The 15,493-nt window shown below is 37.1% G+C and overlaps 1 protein-coding gene across 1 annotated transcript in view; it reads left to right on the top strand.

Annotated features, from left to right (window-relative positions):
- The window catches only part of TUSC3 (tumor suppressor candidate 3), a 116,232-nt gene that overhangs the window by 85,139 nt on the left and 15,600 nt on the right, over positions 1-15,493 (top strand). Inside the window, exon 7 of the mRNA XM_063310168.1 lies at positions 12,260-12,323. Within this exon, the coding sequence (XP_063166238.1) occupies positions 12,260-12,323 (64 nt within the window). The remainder of the gene's footprint in view (positions 1-12,259; positions 12,324-15,493) is intronic.

The following is a 15,493-nucleotide window of genomic DNA, read 5'->3' on the forward strand; positions in this document are numbered from 1 at the left end:
CTTAAATGACTGAAATGACTAATACCATAGCCTGTTCATACAAAGAATAAAACTGGAGTGTGGGTAGGGAAATTGATAATAAAACTATGTAGACAGCAGAATGATCTAAGATTTGGCATTTTTAAGGAGTTGATTCATTTGGCTTTTTAAATGACCAATTTGTCTGATATTTTAAATTATTTTGTGTTTTGTTTTAGTTTGGGATGGGGGAGAGGCTGTTTGTTTGGTGTTTGGGAAATAGGAGATTACTTTGAAATATATGGTCCTTAGAAAGTGATATACATGTTCACCAGCATATTTACTGCCATGAGAATAAGCAGATAGAGCTAGCTGTTCCTCTTATACAGACATGCTCAGTCCAAGGAATGTTGTGAATGAACTTTTTCCACTATATCTGCCTTCATGTTACTTACAGGAAGTAGTGGGAAAGTCAAGGAAGCTTATGACAGCTATAACATTGTTTCAGGCCTGGGATTTTTTATGCATCTTTAGTGAATCCATAAACTTGAGAAATATGAGAGATTGAATTGTTATGTGGTTGACATCTTGTTGCATCAGAGCCTAGGGATTTAATCCAGAATCTAGATTAATTTTCAAGCTTCCTAGATGGTATTACAGAAATTATATGTGTTCTTTATTGAGTGGGGCTGGGGGGGGTGGGGGGGTGGAACAACTTTTAGAAAAATGTTGCTTAACCATGTCACTTTGAAGACCATGGTGCTTGTTCATAGGATGATGTGATTTTCAATAACATTCCAACTACCCTGTAATATATCTGCATTTTATTATCATTGCAACCAGAAGATGCTTGGAAATTCTTTTATGGTATTTCGAGATGGGAAGGAGAAAGAAAATTGAAAAACTGTAATATGAAATTCAGGAATTCCTTCTGATTAAATTTAGTGTGTATATATACTATATCTCTTCATATATATACCAATGTGTCCAATTTCATTGCATGTTTTCCTGAGAAAATACTGCCTTTGATATGCTGTGTAGCTATGCTAAATGATAATAAATTCTCAGCATCAATATTTAGATGCTATGGAGATTTAAATCCTAAAAATAGAGAATTGTTGCAACAAAATGACCATATAATGAGTAGAGCATAAATTTGAATAGGATAATAAACCCAGTTGCAGTACCAAAATAGCCACATTTTTTATATGATTTAAATTTTAGTATGTTATGTATTTATGTAGTTGTGTGCCTAAAATAATTGGTGCACTAAAATGCTTCCTGTGAAGCTTATGAGGACATAAACCTTATTCACACTGGTAGTTCCATTAACTCCAATAAATATGTGTGCGTAAAGGCACAGCAATAGTGTAACTCCAGTTATACTTACAGTACTTTTGAATGTCTGTTTTCAGATGCTTATAATAAGACTTGAATAGTTCAAATAGAAATAATCTGTGTCACAAGTCTTCTGCACACTGAAACTGGGGAGAATATTTTAATGGAAATGGCTGAGACACTGCTGAGGAGCAGGCAGAGATTAAATATTGTTTCTGTGTCGGAAATAAGTAACATTTGTTGGTTGCTGAAAAGTGCAAATGTTTCTTCAGACAAAGAAGACAACACATTCTGACTGTTCACCCATTTGTTGGAAAGTTTGTTTGTTTATGGTCCAAGATCAAGTCAGAGAATTTAAAAATACAGCACACCGTTAATCCATACATATGTAACAATACATACATATATAAAACAAAGAAACCCTATGAAATTCATCAGCTGGACTTCCGGTTCGGACATGGTGGGCTGAACAGCTGTGCCCGTGGGCTCAGCGGGCAGAACTGACAATGCGGCAGGTTTTTCCTGAAGCCCAGGAGTGTTTTTCCAGAAAAAGGAAAACACCTGGAATCACCTCATCTGTCCTCCGGAGGGCTGCTTGCAGCCAGAAGATAGCAAATAGCATTCACACTCAACTGGTAAGAGCTTAGCAGGGAGACTGTGATGTCACCATTTCCAAGCCTCACTGTAGCCTTAAAGGGACACTAAGACTGACCACCCCATTTCTAAATCACCCAATTTATATTTTTTTTAAGTACACATGCCCTAAGAGAGGCTTTCTGGGGGAAGGAGAAGTGGTTCTCTTCGTGCTTATTGTTATTCTTGGGATCAGTTTTTCTCAAAAAAATTCTTTTAAAGTTTTGGACTTTGTTTTCCCTCCAAATATTAAGGAGGATTGAGAGTAAATAATTGTTTCCGTTATTATTTTTGTACTAAATTTGAAGATATTAGCATTTTCCTACATGTTGAATTGGCTGTTTTGAACTTTCAGTTTTCTAATTATACTTTCCCTTGGGAACTGTCGTTGGTTAAACTCCTAGGGGGCACCATAATCTACTGCTTGAGTCATTTTAAACAAACTTTCTCTGACTTCTAACAAGATTTTAAACAGATGCTTTCTGATTCCTACCAAGTTTTTATACAAGGCATTCAGGACATTGTGAAAAATACAAGATCTAAAATGTGTCATCTAGTTGGGGATGTCATGGATGAAGTTGAGGAATTTAACAACAACAGAAATGTCTCTTCTAAGAGTGAGATTGGGATTTCTGTTGAAATGCTGGATGAAGATCGGATAGTTGAGTTGGAGAAATTTAAGGGAGAGAGCGAGTTGCAAGCCACAAGTGCAATTGATCTTCTGGTGGAGTGCCATGGAAAAGAAGGGGTTATGATGTATGGGAGGTCTCCTGAAGAGAATTGGAGTTTTTGAGGGGGGCAGTTGGGCTCTTTGATTTTTTTTAAGAAAAAAGCTTTGTGCACCTTGTGGGGCTATGTAAATGTTCTGGTTTATTTTGAAGTGGGATAAGGGTTTAAGAATATTTATCTGGTTTGCTTTTAGGGTTTGGCTGATCTCGTTTATATTTAACAATTTGGATTAAGATTATTAAGGTATAATAAAAATAATAAATGTCTGGTTTAATATGATTAAGATTATTAAAATTGTTGAATTATCAAGTACAATGGCAGACATATGTTTTTTAGTTTGATCTTTATTATAGTAGACAGGAATGTATAGAATAGTAGTAGGAAGGAAATAATTAAATGTTATCTTTGGGGGAAGTTGATTAGAAGGTGTATATACTGTGTGTGTACACACACACACACACACACACACACACTGTGTGTGTGTGTGTATCAATATAAGGGGAGGGAGCAACTATATTTAATGATTATTACAATGTGCCAATGGAATGATTTATAGAAATAATGTGATTTTGGTTTAATATAGAGTAAGGAATTGATTATGGAAAATTGTTGTATATCCTTGCTGTTAAAAGTCAGAAGTCACCTCTTTTTGTAATTTTGAAAAAAAATTCTCTTGTGTTTCTACACTGTTTTGGTTTTTTTCCTTCTTTGTAGTTTTTTTGTTTTTCTGTAACTTTTATCTTTGCTTGAAACTTAATAAAATTCTTACGAATGGTTTCTATAAGCTAAAGCTATAAATAAACATTTTGCTACTGTCTTAGTAAGAATACCTCAATCTACTCATCATGAGTGGAGTTTATCAGAGTGGAGTTCAACTTTGTTGGAAAGTTGCAGGATAACTTTTTGGTAAAAGATAGCTATCCATTCCCAACCCCTGTTCAAGGCACATGGTTGATCCTTTCATAAACCACTTTTCATTGCCCGTGTCAAATAAGAGCTGAAGATATGAATACCATGTGACCAGTAACTTCCAGATGAGATGTAGAAATGGCCATGTCAAGAGACTGAAAAAATCCTGAGCAGAACTGGGAAAGTACCATACACTTGATGGGAACACGCGTCTTAAAAAAAAAAAAGATGAAGACTCAGTTTTGTTTCCTCCATTTATTTGATGTATATTTATCCCAGGAGCTAATGCTATGAGTGTTTTGGTGTATGTGTGTTTGTGCATGCACATGCATGTGTTTATCCCAGGAACAGCCTGTGGGAATTTCATTAGATTGGTTTGAAACTATCCAGATGAATGTCAGACTAGGAGAAAATATAAAAACAAAAAGAGAGTTTTTCCTCTTTTTCTAAACATTTTAAAGATGAAATTTAGTGTCTCATTTAATAAATATTTCCAAAAGTAAATGTATAAGAATTTTTAAAAAGAAAAAGAAACTACCCTCTAGGATGAAATATAAAATGAATGTTTAACAAAGGACTTGGAAAGTCTAACGTAAGGCAAGATCCCCCAGCACACACACATTTATTTATTTAGAGATTTTATATATTGCCATATTCCAAATAGGACTCCTGGCAGTTTACCCATAAAACAATAAAACAGCATGAACTAATTGATAAAAGCAATTAAATAACAAATTAAATAACACCCACTGGCACCCAGTCCCAATGGCAGCAATTACATATTAAATGCTCCATGGAGCAATACTGTTTTTACTGTCCTCCTAAATTATATCAAGGTGGGCATCAACCGATCCCCTAGCAGGAGGCTATGACAGAGGGTAGGGACTGCAATGGAGAAACACTTCGTCTGAACACCATCAGCCACTCAAACGGGGTGGGGACGTGGGGCTTAAGCATCCCTTTGTATAGTCTCTTGGCTTTTTGCTGGTTCACACCTATCTAACATTATCAGACCTTTTTTTTTCTGTATCCAAGCACATACATTTATAAAGTGCACACATTTATAATTCCTCTATATAGTCAGATGAGAGAGAGGAGGTGGAAGCTAATTTTGGAATACTGATTCAGAAAGTCAAATTATTGTCACTGGAGAATTAAATGTATTTTCAACATGTAGTATACACGTCCAATGGATTTTTTCTCAGCCCAACTGGTAATGGAATAAAGAGTGGCTTCATATCCCTCTAGTTTTTAAAGAACTTAAAGAAAGAAATCACCGCAAGACAGTTGTCCCATAGTGTGCAAGAGAACATCTTTTCCCACTTACCTGATGGATGAGCACCAGTAAATGGCTGCATCTTCATGTGGGCTCCTCCTTCAGATCTTAATTTCTGGAGTGCTTCCTAGTGAGATTTATGATACATAAAAGAAACTGGATTAAACTGAGAATCATAAGCTGCTTTATCATGTATAATCTTGGCAACTGAAAGACTGTCAGATTTAGTTACGTTTTTCAGTGGCAAAAAAAAAAGACTATTTGAGAGTTGCAACAGCAAAATGATTTGGGGTGCTGCAATGAAAGAATGTTTATTGGTGCTTGTTCAAACCTTTGTACTCTTAGTAGCTGTTTCATTTCTCCATGCCAGAAATGGCCACTTGGAAAGATATGAATCACTTCTATTTCTTTTCTTAAAAGAGAAAAATGCTTTTTTTAAAATTTATCAGAAATGCTGCCTTCTGATGCTAGATTATTAATTTAAATGAAATTTAAGTAATGGTGCCTTTTAAACATCTCCATTTTTAAGAAATCACCTACCAACACTGAAGCACAAAATCCATATTGCTTCATTCCAGTAACAGCATAACAGACCACTGTGGCATCTAAAACATGCAATCGTGCTTAAATTTTAATGTGGACTATTGCAGAAGTTAATTGGGCTGTCTTGAGGACTAAAATGTAACTCAAAGTGGTCATGTTTCCAATTACCATTTTCTATTTTATTTATGTGGTTTAACAGGAAAGAAAGGAGTGAAATCAACATTTAATGTAAGCATTTCACTGAACAGTGACAGATATCACTCTGAAGATCACCAACATATGTAGTATTTAGAGAAATTTAAAATTACAATCCATTATAACTAGCATTGATTACTTCAGAGAATATATATAAAATATATGCCTTCTCTGTTTCAGTACTGCTAAGTTTTATAGAGCTGGTAATACTTAATTTTCTCTCTAGAAATATATATAAAAGGATTTTTTTGATTATGATATGTTGGGAAAACACTGAACTCTTATCACATTCAGTGGGATCAGAGTCAAGACCAAAGATAATTACAAGTTGAACAGAGGTATGGTTCACAAGCTTAGAGCTTTCTATGTTCGCAGATTTTGATGGGCCAAGCATATTTTGTACACCAGAGAAGTCAAAATGACTAAGGTTCTATTCAGTATTAGTCACTTTCCTACTCTGCAACATGGAAAGTCAGTATTGATTAGAACAATTGGGGTTTTTTTTCCTGCAAATTATAAACATTCTTCTGCAAAGTATGGTATGTCTATTCGACCTTGAGCTTTCAGCTGTCAAAATATACTGTAAAGAAGATTCAGGTGCAAATTGGAAGCCCAGTAGCAATCTCAGGCAACTGCCCAACTCTTGTTATCCCGCAGAGGTGCAGGAACTGAGAGAGAGATAAGAATCAAAAACCATTAACCCAGGCCTATGAAACACTAGTGCTGAAGATCTATCCAAGCCTGAGTGTAGATTTAAAGCCAATAAGCGCTATATTGGACTTAGTAGGAATCAGCCTAGAAGAGGGGTCATATTCTAGACAAAAGTTGATAGAAGGGGGTTGGAACAAGGGCGTTCCAACACAGGATGAAAAAGATGACACACATCAACCATCAACCTTTTAACATTGCCTTAAAAAACTTCCAGTAACTGGGCCTTTGAAAGCTCAGATAGCATTACTCATGATGCTGAGTCCTAAAGTGGTCATGTCTCCCAAGGAGCTTGACCCTACAATCTGGAGCATTTCTGCTGTTCATTCCTCTGTTCCTTCACTTAGATGATGCTGTACAAACCTTAGAGATGGTAGATCATGACTGGAGCTCCTGGGAAATGGACCGAGAGCCTTTTCTGTATCCATAGTCCCAGTTAGTATCCTGATTCCTATGTTGGACACATTGCCTTCAAGGGCAGCTTATACACAACACATTGAAATAATAAATATGGGAAAGGAAGAGAGAAAGAGAAAGGCAAGTGTTTGAGAATGAGGAAGACAAAGGATTTTTGAAGAGGCTGTTGCAAAATTAGATGGGAGTGAATTGGTATCCTGGTGCTATTTCAGGAAAGAGCTGGTATAGCATATTGTTGAGATCGAAGGGAAATATAATAGCATCCTTCATATCTAAAGGATTGGCACATAGAAGAGAGAGTGGAGTTATTCATTATTGCCCAGGGAGCAAAATCAAAACCATTAGGTTAAAAGTTACAAGGCAGCAGATTCAGTCTGGACATCAGTAGAACTTCCTGACTGTAAGAGTTATCAGGTGATGGAACAGATTGCCATGGGAACTATTGAGTTCTCCTTCAAACAGAGGCTGGATGGTCATGTATCAGAGAAACTCTAGTGAATTTACTGAGTTATGGGCTAGATGAGGATTGGGCTAGATGACTTCTATGATACCTTTCAACTCCAGAATCCTCTGATTCTATGGCTTGTAGCTGAATCTGGGAGATTCCAATTTGAATGTTGCCTCTGTCTTCATCTGCTTCATTTTCAGAATGGAAGATGATAATACTGATTTTGCTTTTAGGATTGGGTAAGATAGGAGTGGGCTGTCTGAAGTTCCCAGGGCTAGATGTTCCCTGTGGACTCGTCTGGTTCTGGTTCTTGGAGCTAACTATTATTGCTGAAAATTGACAGCAGGTTTCCTGCCACATGTAGGCAGAGATGGCACAAAAATAGGGTTAAAAATAAATAAACCCTTCTCCCCCCTACCAAAAAAAAGAAAAAAAACCTCAGGAACTCCAGAAAAAAAATTGGCCCTATGTTTAGGCATGACATGGCTCTTAATTTCTAAAGAGACCCTTAATATTCAAACAATGTAAAACATTTGCTGAATCTTAGGATAATAAAAAGAAAGCCAAAGCATTATAGAGGGAAGAGAGATGAGTAGAGGGGGGGATGTGGAAAGGGCTGGTAAAAAAAACTGGAGCTTTCTCTTCCTCCCAGCTCCTATGTACTGCCTTTCCAAATACAACATTTTATTTTATTTTATTTTTTATCCCGTTATCCACTTTGGCAGCAAATGGAAATCCCTTTCTAGAGAATCTGGTGGATATCTTTTAACTGCTTTTGACCTTGATCCAAACCCAAGATCAGTTGTTCTAGCTGCATGCTGCTTCGCATTGCCAAAGACATATTCAAATAAATATCAAAGAAGTCTGGTGTGGAATATTCCAAAATGAATTTCGTGTCCCGCTATGTATAAGTGACTTAGGATTTTTCTTCTTTTCTCTCCCAATCTAGATTGCAGGGTATTCTCTAGGGCCAAAATTGGTGTCTACCTCTGATTCCTCCTGCAAATCATCAGGATCCGAGTATCCCTTTCCAACACCTACCCAATTTTCCCCCTGGCATTCTTTTTTCAGAGTGCCATAGGGACTAGGGGCTAATTGCTAGGAAGACAAGATCAGGATTGGATTGAAAGCCAGCATTCTGTGGTTTATCCCACGGCAACAGTTTTTGATTTCCATGCAGCATTTCCCTTCCATAGGGATTTTCTTTAAGGTCCTCATAGGAACATATCATTTCTCTTTATTTGACAGGCACCTTTATTTTATTTTTCTGATTTTTCTCTCACCCAGAAGCAACTCCAATAGCCTTAGGAGAGCTTTTGAGGACTTCCGCATCTCTGTTCAGAATAGATTTTTAAAAACAAAGTACTGATGCTGCTGATGTGTTCTAATTCAGTTCTGCTTTTGTTTGGGGAAAGATGGGAAATCGATTTTACGTTTACAATTTTTAAAGCTATAATTTGTGCTTTGTCTCCATCAGTAAGTTGGTTATGTAGATATGACTTTTCCCTGTATGACGACCCTTTGATGCTGTTATGGTAGAGTCTATATGGATATAGTTTAATCAGCTTTCCATAGTGGACTTAATTTCATGTAAGCCTCATTAAAATCCATCCCTTAGGTGACTTTCAAAGTATCTTAAAATTTGATAGGATTGTAGTGAGCCTAATATTTATAGGAAGGTGGGGATTCTCCATAAGTAAAGGCTATGTGTATGCCGACATCCAGGGTGGAGGTGGTAGTGTTTAAACAAAATTGCCAGAACTATTAGATAAGGAAACTGCTATAAATTATGACTTTTGGGGCCGTACAGTATGATTTGCTATCAGCGGCAATTTCTGGGCTCCTAAATCATCCTTGTAAATAATAATTGAGGAGCTGGTTTCCCAGACTTTCATCAATTTATCTGTGCTATTTCCCCATCTATTTTCTTCTTACTTTTCACTGTTAGGCAGTCCTGGAAGCCTGCTGATGATCAACTGGAATAACTGCATTTTCCATAAAAAGGAACATCACGTCAGTGGCAGGCTTTTGGGGGGGGCTGGGTACTGTAACTAAATAATGTTGCAAATTTGCCATTTTTCTGTGCATAAGCTCTTAGAGAAAAAGGAGATGGAAAATAAAATCTAGTAAATTGTCTGTAACAGTTCATGAAATCAGGAGGACACAGTCACAGGAAAATGAACTTTGTGTATCAACATGTGGGGTGTTTTATTCATCTTCTTCAAATGACTTGTCTCCCCCAATAGTTGGATCAATGGAGTAAAGGCTGGCTCACATTCTTTTATTTAATTTAGAGATTTAGAAAAAGAAAAAAACCAACAGAAGTCTTCATGCTGCTGCTGTCCCTTGTTCCCCATACCAGTCCACAGGAACTAACACTAGTCTTGAAAGAGCCTTTTCACAAAGGCTGGTCCCAAAGTTTCCTGTCTCTTAATCCCTTCCAGAAGGTGGTGTTCTTGTCATGAGAGCTGGGCCAGGGGAACCCTCCCAGCACTGCTCGCCTCTACAAAGATTTTTGAGCCAGAAGACCATATACTGGGCTCATCTCTTTTCCAGCTGCTGTACTACACTTCTCTGCCTTCTCACTTCTGGGCGCAGAATAATCTTCAGATTATTTTTCTGGTAGCAGAGCTATTATGGAAGCAGTAGGGTTTGGCCCATGAATTTTGATCTGGTTTCAGATATTTTGATCCCATGACAGATTGATATGAGGAATAAATGGTGATATGAAGTCTTGCCATAAAGACTGATATGGTGAATTACTGATAAGAAAACATTCAGGAAGCCAGAACCAAGTTACAATATGTGGGAGTTACGAGGTTCCCAGAGTAGAAATGTCAATTATGTGGACCAATAGCTGCCACTTAGTATCAAGCCCAAGAAGCACATAGCAGGGGTTCTGTTGAGTCAGGGAAAGTCCGGAAAAGAGAAATGCTAGAAAAGACTACACCTTCATGTTGATGAGGGCAATCAAGTGCTTAAAATGGCTTTGGTCTGTCGTAAGGATTCTTACCCAGATGGGCCATGTTGTGTTTCTTGGTACCTTCTAATGAGTACAAGCTAGGGAGCTTGACATGAGAAGAGAGAAAGTGAGCCAGGCCCTAGTACTCATGTGATATTCAAAGAATACTCCATCAATTGTTTCTCATCTGATTGGAGAGAGGTGTCAGGTGTAATGCCATAAGACCAGTCCTTGGTCCTCCACTATTCATTCTCTTTCTCTCTCTCTCTCCCCCCCACCCCAATGACTTGGATGAAGAGATGGAAGGAATGGATATTATTTTTGCAGGTGGTGCAAAATTAGATGGGATAGTTAATACCCTAGAAAAGAGAAATCAAATTCAAAACAGTTTGATAGATTATTTATTTTATTTATTTATTTTTCAAACTTCTATTACCACCCATCTCCCCCAAGAAAGGGGGACTCTGGGCAGTTAGGGTTATAGTGCATTATAGAATTAGGCTGAAAGTAATAGTATAAAAAATAACAAAAATAAGTGCAGAGTTCTTCATTTAGACAGCTGAAATCAAAAGTACAGGTACGGAATGGGGAAATCTGGCTTGGAAATAATACTTGTGATAAATATTATGGAATAGCAAGCAATTGGTTGCAAAATGAATATGAGCCAGCAGTGTGATGTAACTGCAAAAAAGGCAAGCCCTGAAGTATTATTTCTAAATCATGGGAAGTAATTATTCTCGTTTATTTTCTTTGGTCAGGCATCACCTCAAGTACTGTATTTCTTCTTGGCACACACACTAAGAAAGATTGAGAAAATGTGAAATATATTCAGGGGAAAAAGCCAAAAGAATGCTCTGGGGATTAGAAGTTAAGTCCTATGAAGAAAGACTGAAGGAGCTGGTATATTTAGCCTTGAAAAAGGACAAATGAGAGAGGATATGATATCATTCTTCAAATATCTGAAAGCATGTCAATAGAAGATGTTTTTTTCTCATTTCAGAGTATAGGACATGGAGTAAACAGTTAAAGCTGCAGGAAGGCAGATTCTGATACTTACATTGAATATTAGGGCGGGGAGGGAATCTTTCTAACAGTAAGAGAAGTTCAGTGTGGAACCTCTCTATATCCAGAGAGGTGGTAAGTGCCCCTTCACTGGATGTGCTCCAGTATCTGCCCAGGATAACTTAATTTGGATTCCTGCCTCAACTGGAGCCTTGGATTTTGATGGTCTACATTTACTATGATTCTTTTTTTTTTAAGTGGTATGTTTAATTCCCCCCCTCCCAAAAAAATTATCTTCTAAGATTTCTTTCTCCTATTTGTGTGTGACATAGAGAAGGAGAGAGAGGAAGGGATTCTGGAGTGTGAAAGTCTGAAGTTTGAGAGAGAAAGTGCATCACATCAGCCTGAATTATAAAATGGAAGCTGAAATTGGGTGTAGAATTATCATTTCTGTCCTAAAACATTGTTGCTCATTCACTTCAGTTTATTTGTTCACAGTCCAAGGAGCAATCATGTTGTTCACTGTAATTAGAAGGTTTCAGAAAATAAAGAGGGTGGGAAACTATCCACCCATTCTTTCCTGCAGCACAGACAGAAATGGAAAGGAAGAGGTACATGGACAGCAAGTGAGAAAAGCTAAGCATTTGGCCTGTTGAATGCTACCTATTATTTAAAAGCTATTTAATGCATGCATTTTGTTCTGTTTAATACTATCATTGTAATTAAATTATGGGCAAAATCGGCTGGCATAGCTTTTAAGAAAACAATTACCTTCCTGGATCACAGCCACGTTTCATCTATTCAAGTGTTCTGCTACCAGCAACAGCCTCTGAGAAGCCACTAATAAACTAGCAAATTGGGAGAAAAGGCAGAGGCCCTCCTTGCTTGCTTTTCTCCCTGCATTTGGTTCTTTGGATTTAAGCAAGAAGGATTCAGGAGACAATTTTGCAGCTGGGCAATTTATGTAACTCCATCATCTTTATATGCCAATGTGTTCTTTTGTTATATGTTTTTCCAGGCTGATTTATACAAATACATCCTTTAAATAACTAAATGAATATGCACATGCATACATACACACACACTGACTGTTCAGTTGGAATGACTGATCTATTTATTTTCTCTTCCTTCAATTTTTCAGAGTTATATACATGGAAGCAGTCAGGCACAATTTGTTGCGGAGTCTCATATTATTCTCCTTCTGAGTATCCTTCAAACGTTAATGGCGGAAACATGGCAAGGCTCAATCAGAATCCACAGTTAAAAGGAATTGCACTGATAGTGACTGTCATTGAAGTATTCAACAGGTATTGAATTCCCTGCCTATTTAATATATATTTAGCTGGATGCCTTTTATTTGTGTTGCTTATTCCTAGGGAAAGGAATCTTGGTTTGTTTTGTTGTTATTACATACCTTTTCCTTTTTCTCAGTTCTAATGCTGTGTTGGGGACTTCAGTCCTTTATAAACAAAACCTCGTGGCTTTGTATAATACACTGAGAATTAGCTCAGGATGGCAGAGGTCATCAACTAAGTGATAGGAATAACTTGATCAATTGGTAAAACCTGTCTGTCACAGCTAAAAGCTGATTCATACCCTGTACATAATGTTGAAATGTGGAAGCAGGTCTCCGACATAGCTCATTCATGCACACTCACACACACAGGGATGATCTTGTAAAGTCCAGTGCCTAACCCCGTGCATCTCAAAATACATATTTTTATTTATTTTATTTTTATCCCACCTTTATTATTTTTATAAATAACTCAAGATGTCGAACATACCTAATACTCCTTCCTCCTCCTATTTTTCCACAACAACAACCCTGTAAGGTGAGTTGGGCTGAGAGACAGTGACTGGCCCAAGGTTACCCAGCCGGCTTTCATGCCTAAGGCAAATTCACAGACTCCTGGTTTCTAGCCCAGCACCTTAACCACTACTGTGCTTTGCCCTCTCCTCCTAGTTTATGACCCTGTCCATATTCAACATTAGTAACATACTGTAGATATACTTTGGAAATTGAAGGTAGTTATAACTTTGTATATATGTCTTTCACGTGTATAAACTTTTTCTTCTGGGTATGTGCATTTGTATATAGTCATAATCAAGAGAGGAACCATTATTTAAATGAACATGATCCTCCTAAATAGTTTTCTCTGAGACAAACTGTCTCATTCCCTATGGCAACGGTCCCCAACCTTTTTTAAACCAGGGGCCACAATTGATCTTTAAGTGGCATGCTGGGGATTGCATTCCAGACAAGGGGCAGCCAGAAAGATAACATCAGATGTAAACCTTCATATCCAGAAATCAAACTGCTGAGGCTTTTTTCTTTCTGGACTTAGCATTTCATTCCCATGGCTATCTGTTTATGCTTATTCAAAGTAGTTTTTCTAATCAAAATCTTGATGGAACCTAGTACATAGCATCTTAATCCATCTTTCAGCAAGAATCCTTGAAGGTTTTTTCATCAGTCAGGGCCATTCCACTAAAATTTGGAATGCAGCGAGGTTTCCCAGGCAGTGTGAGCTTACACACAGAATTTTAGCAGATGTGTTTGAAGAAATGGTTTCCATTATCCTCTTTATACCAGCAATAGGATTAGCTGTCACATTGATCCTTTCTGATTTTTTTTTAATTCATAAAATATTTCTAGCAAAAGGAAAGTTGATAAAAACAACTTTCCAAACAATCCTATATTAACTTCCCTGTGGAGTTTACAATTTTTTTTTCCAAAATAACATAAATTTTATTAAGAATAAGAAAGCTCACTGGTGAACACATTAAAGTCTGGTTGAGTTCACTGGGGAAAAATAAACTTGCATTTAATTTGACACAGAAAATAATGCTCTAAAAGTGCTTATATTTTGCTGAATTTTGCTGTAAAATGAACAGCAAGGCTGTGATCTTTTAACTTGTTACTAGTGCAATGAATATTGCACATGGTGCATAATTGAATATTCCTTGTATGTCTTTGCCAAATCTTGCACAGCATTCAAGAAGTCAGTTAATTGCATTTGGATGTTTTGCCCAGAGAAAAGTTTCTACTGGTGCCTCTCCCACTTCAATGCCTGAAGAACAGAGATGTGTTTTGTTTTCTGTTAAGTTTATTATCATAAGAAAAGCTTTGCTAGACCAGGTTAAATTCATATCTAGTGTAGTCTCCAGATTATAACCCTGGTCAACCAGATTCTCCTGGGAGTTTTATTAATAAGGAAAGAAGGTCATTTCTTCTCTAAGTAAATGGCAGTCAAAGGCATACTGAGCCTTTCGTAATTATAACTGCATGAAAGATATTAGGTTAAATAAATTTTCCATTTGGAAAGGTTGTCTCTTTGGAACAAGTAATTTCTGTAACAATTGAAGTATATTAGTTTACAGCTTCATATGTAAAAACTACAGCCATCATCCAGAACATTTGGTCTGACAGTTTATGGTCTTTGCCCAATCCTATCTGTACTAAAGAGAAGACAGTTATTCTTCACCTCTCTATGTAAGGAAACTAAACAAAGTTATTTCCATAAACGCTTTATCGAGAATTTTTTTGTTAACAACTTTGGAAAGGTTGAGGAAAAATAATTTTAGTTCAGTCATTAGTGTTCTGCTAATTAAGTGATGTAAGAGGCTGGCTGGCTGGCTGGCTGGCTGGCTTATTTATTTAATAGCAGAGAGGGGTAGGGCAGCAGATAAACACAAGCTAGGCCTTCTTCAGATACCAACAGCAATTCTCAGTCCTTCTTGTATACAGATTTTTATTAATGAATTGATTTAAGCTTATACTTCAATTTAATCTTTTGATTATTATAACTTGGAATAATCTTTTAATTGCATTTTTTTACTTTACATGGAAAAGGAATATATATTTGGATATGTTTATGAATGTGTGTATGCGCACACACACACACACACATATATATACACACAGACACACATACATGCATGCATATACATTCACACAAACACATTCACACAGGCTTCTCAAGGAGATGGATTACTTTCCAGGATGAAAAGGAAGATACTACAAGATGTTACAAGAAAACAGTTTTCCTGTATGCAAGTTCATATCCTCCTTGAACTAAATATGGGAAAAGCTGACTTTGAGGTGAGTTGTTAAGGAGTATATTGTCAGTTATAAATATAATCTGCTTTTGACACTTGTTCAGTTATGTTCCTGCTATGACCCAGCAACTTATGATGGCCCTTCTCCATACTAAGTGCCACCAGGCTTCTGAGGAGCCATCTTGCAGCAGGGAAGGGAAAAGAAGAAAATTGTTTGGTGGCAAAAGAGAAGAAGGAAAAGACCAAGAAAGAAGGGGAAGAGGAAGGGAAAGGAGGAGAGGGGATGGGAGGGGAGGTAGAGAAAAGAAGAACTGGC

The sequence above is a fragment of the Candoia aspera genome, chromosome 8 (assembly GCF_035149785.1).
Source record: "Candoia aspera isolate rCanAsp1 chromosome 8, rCanAsp1.hap2, whole genome shotgun sequence".
Classification (NCBI taxonomy): Eukaryota; Metazoa; Chordata; class Lepidosauria; order Squamata; family Boidae; genus Candoia; species Candoia aspera.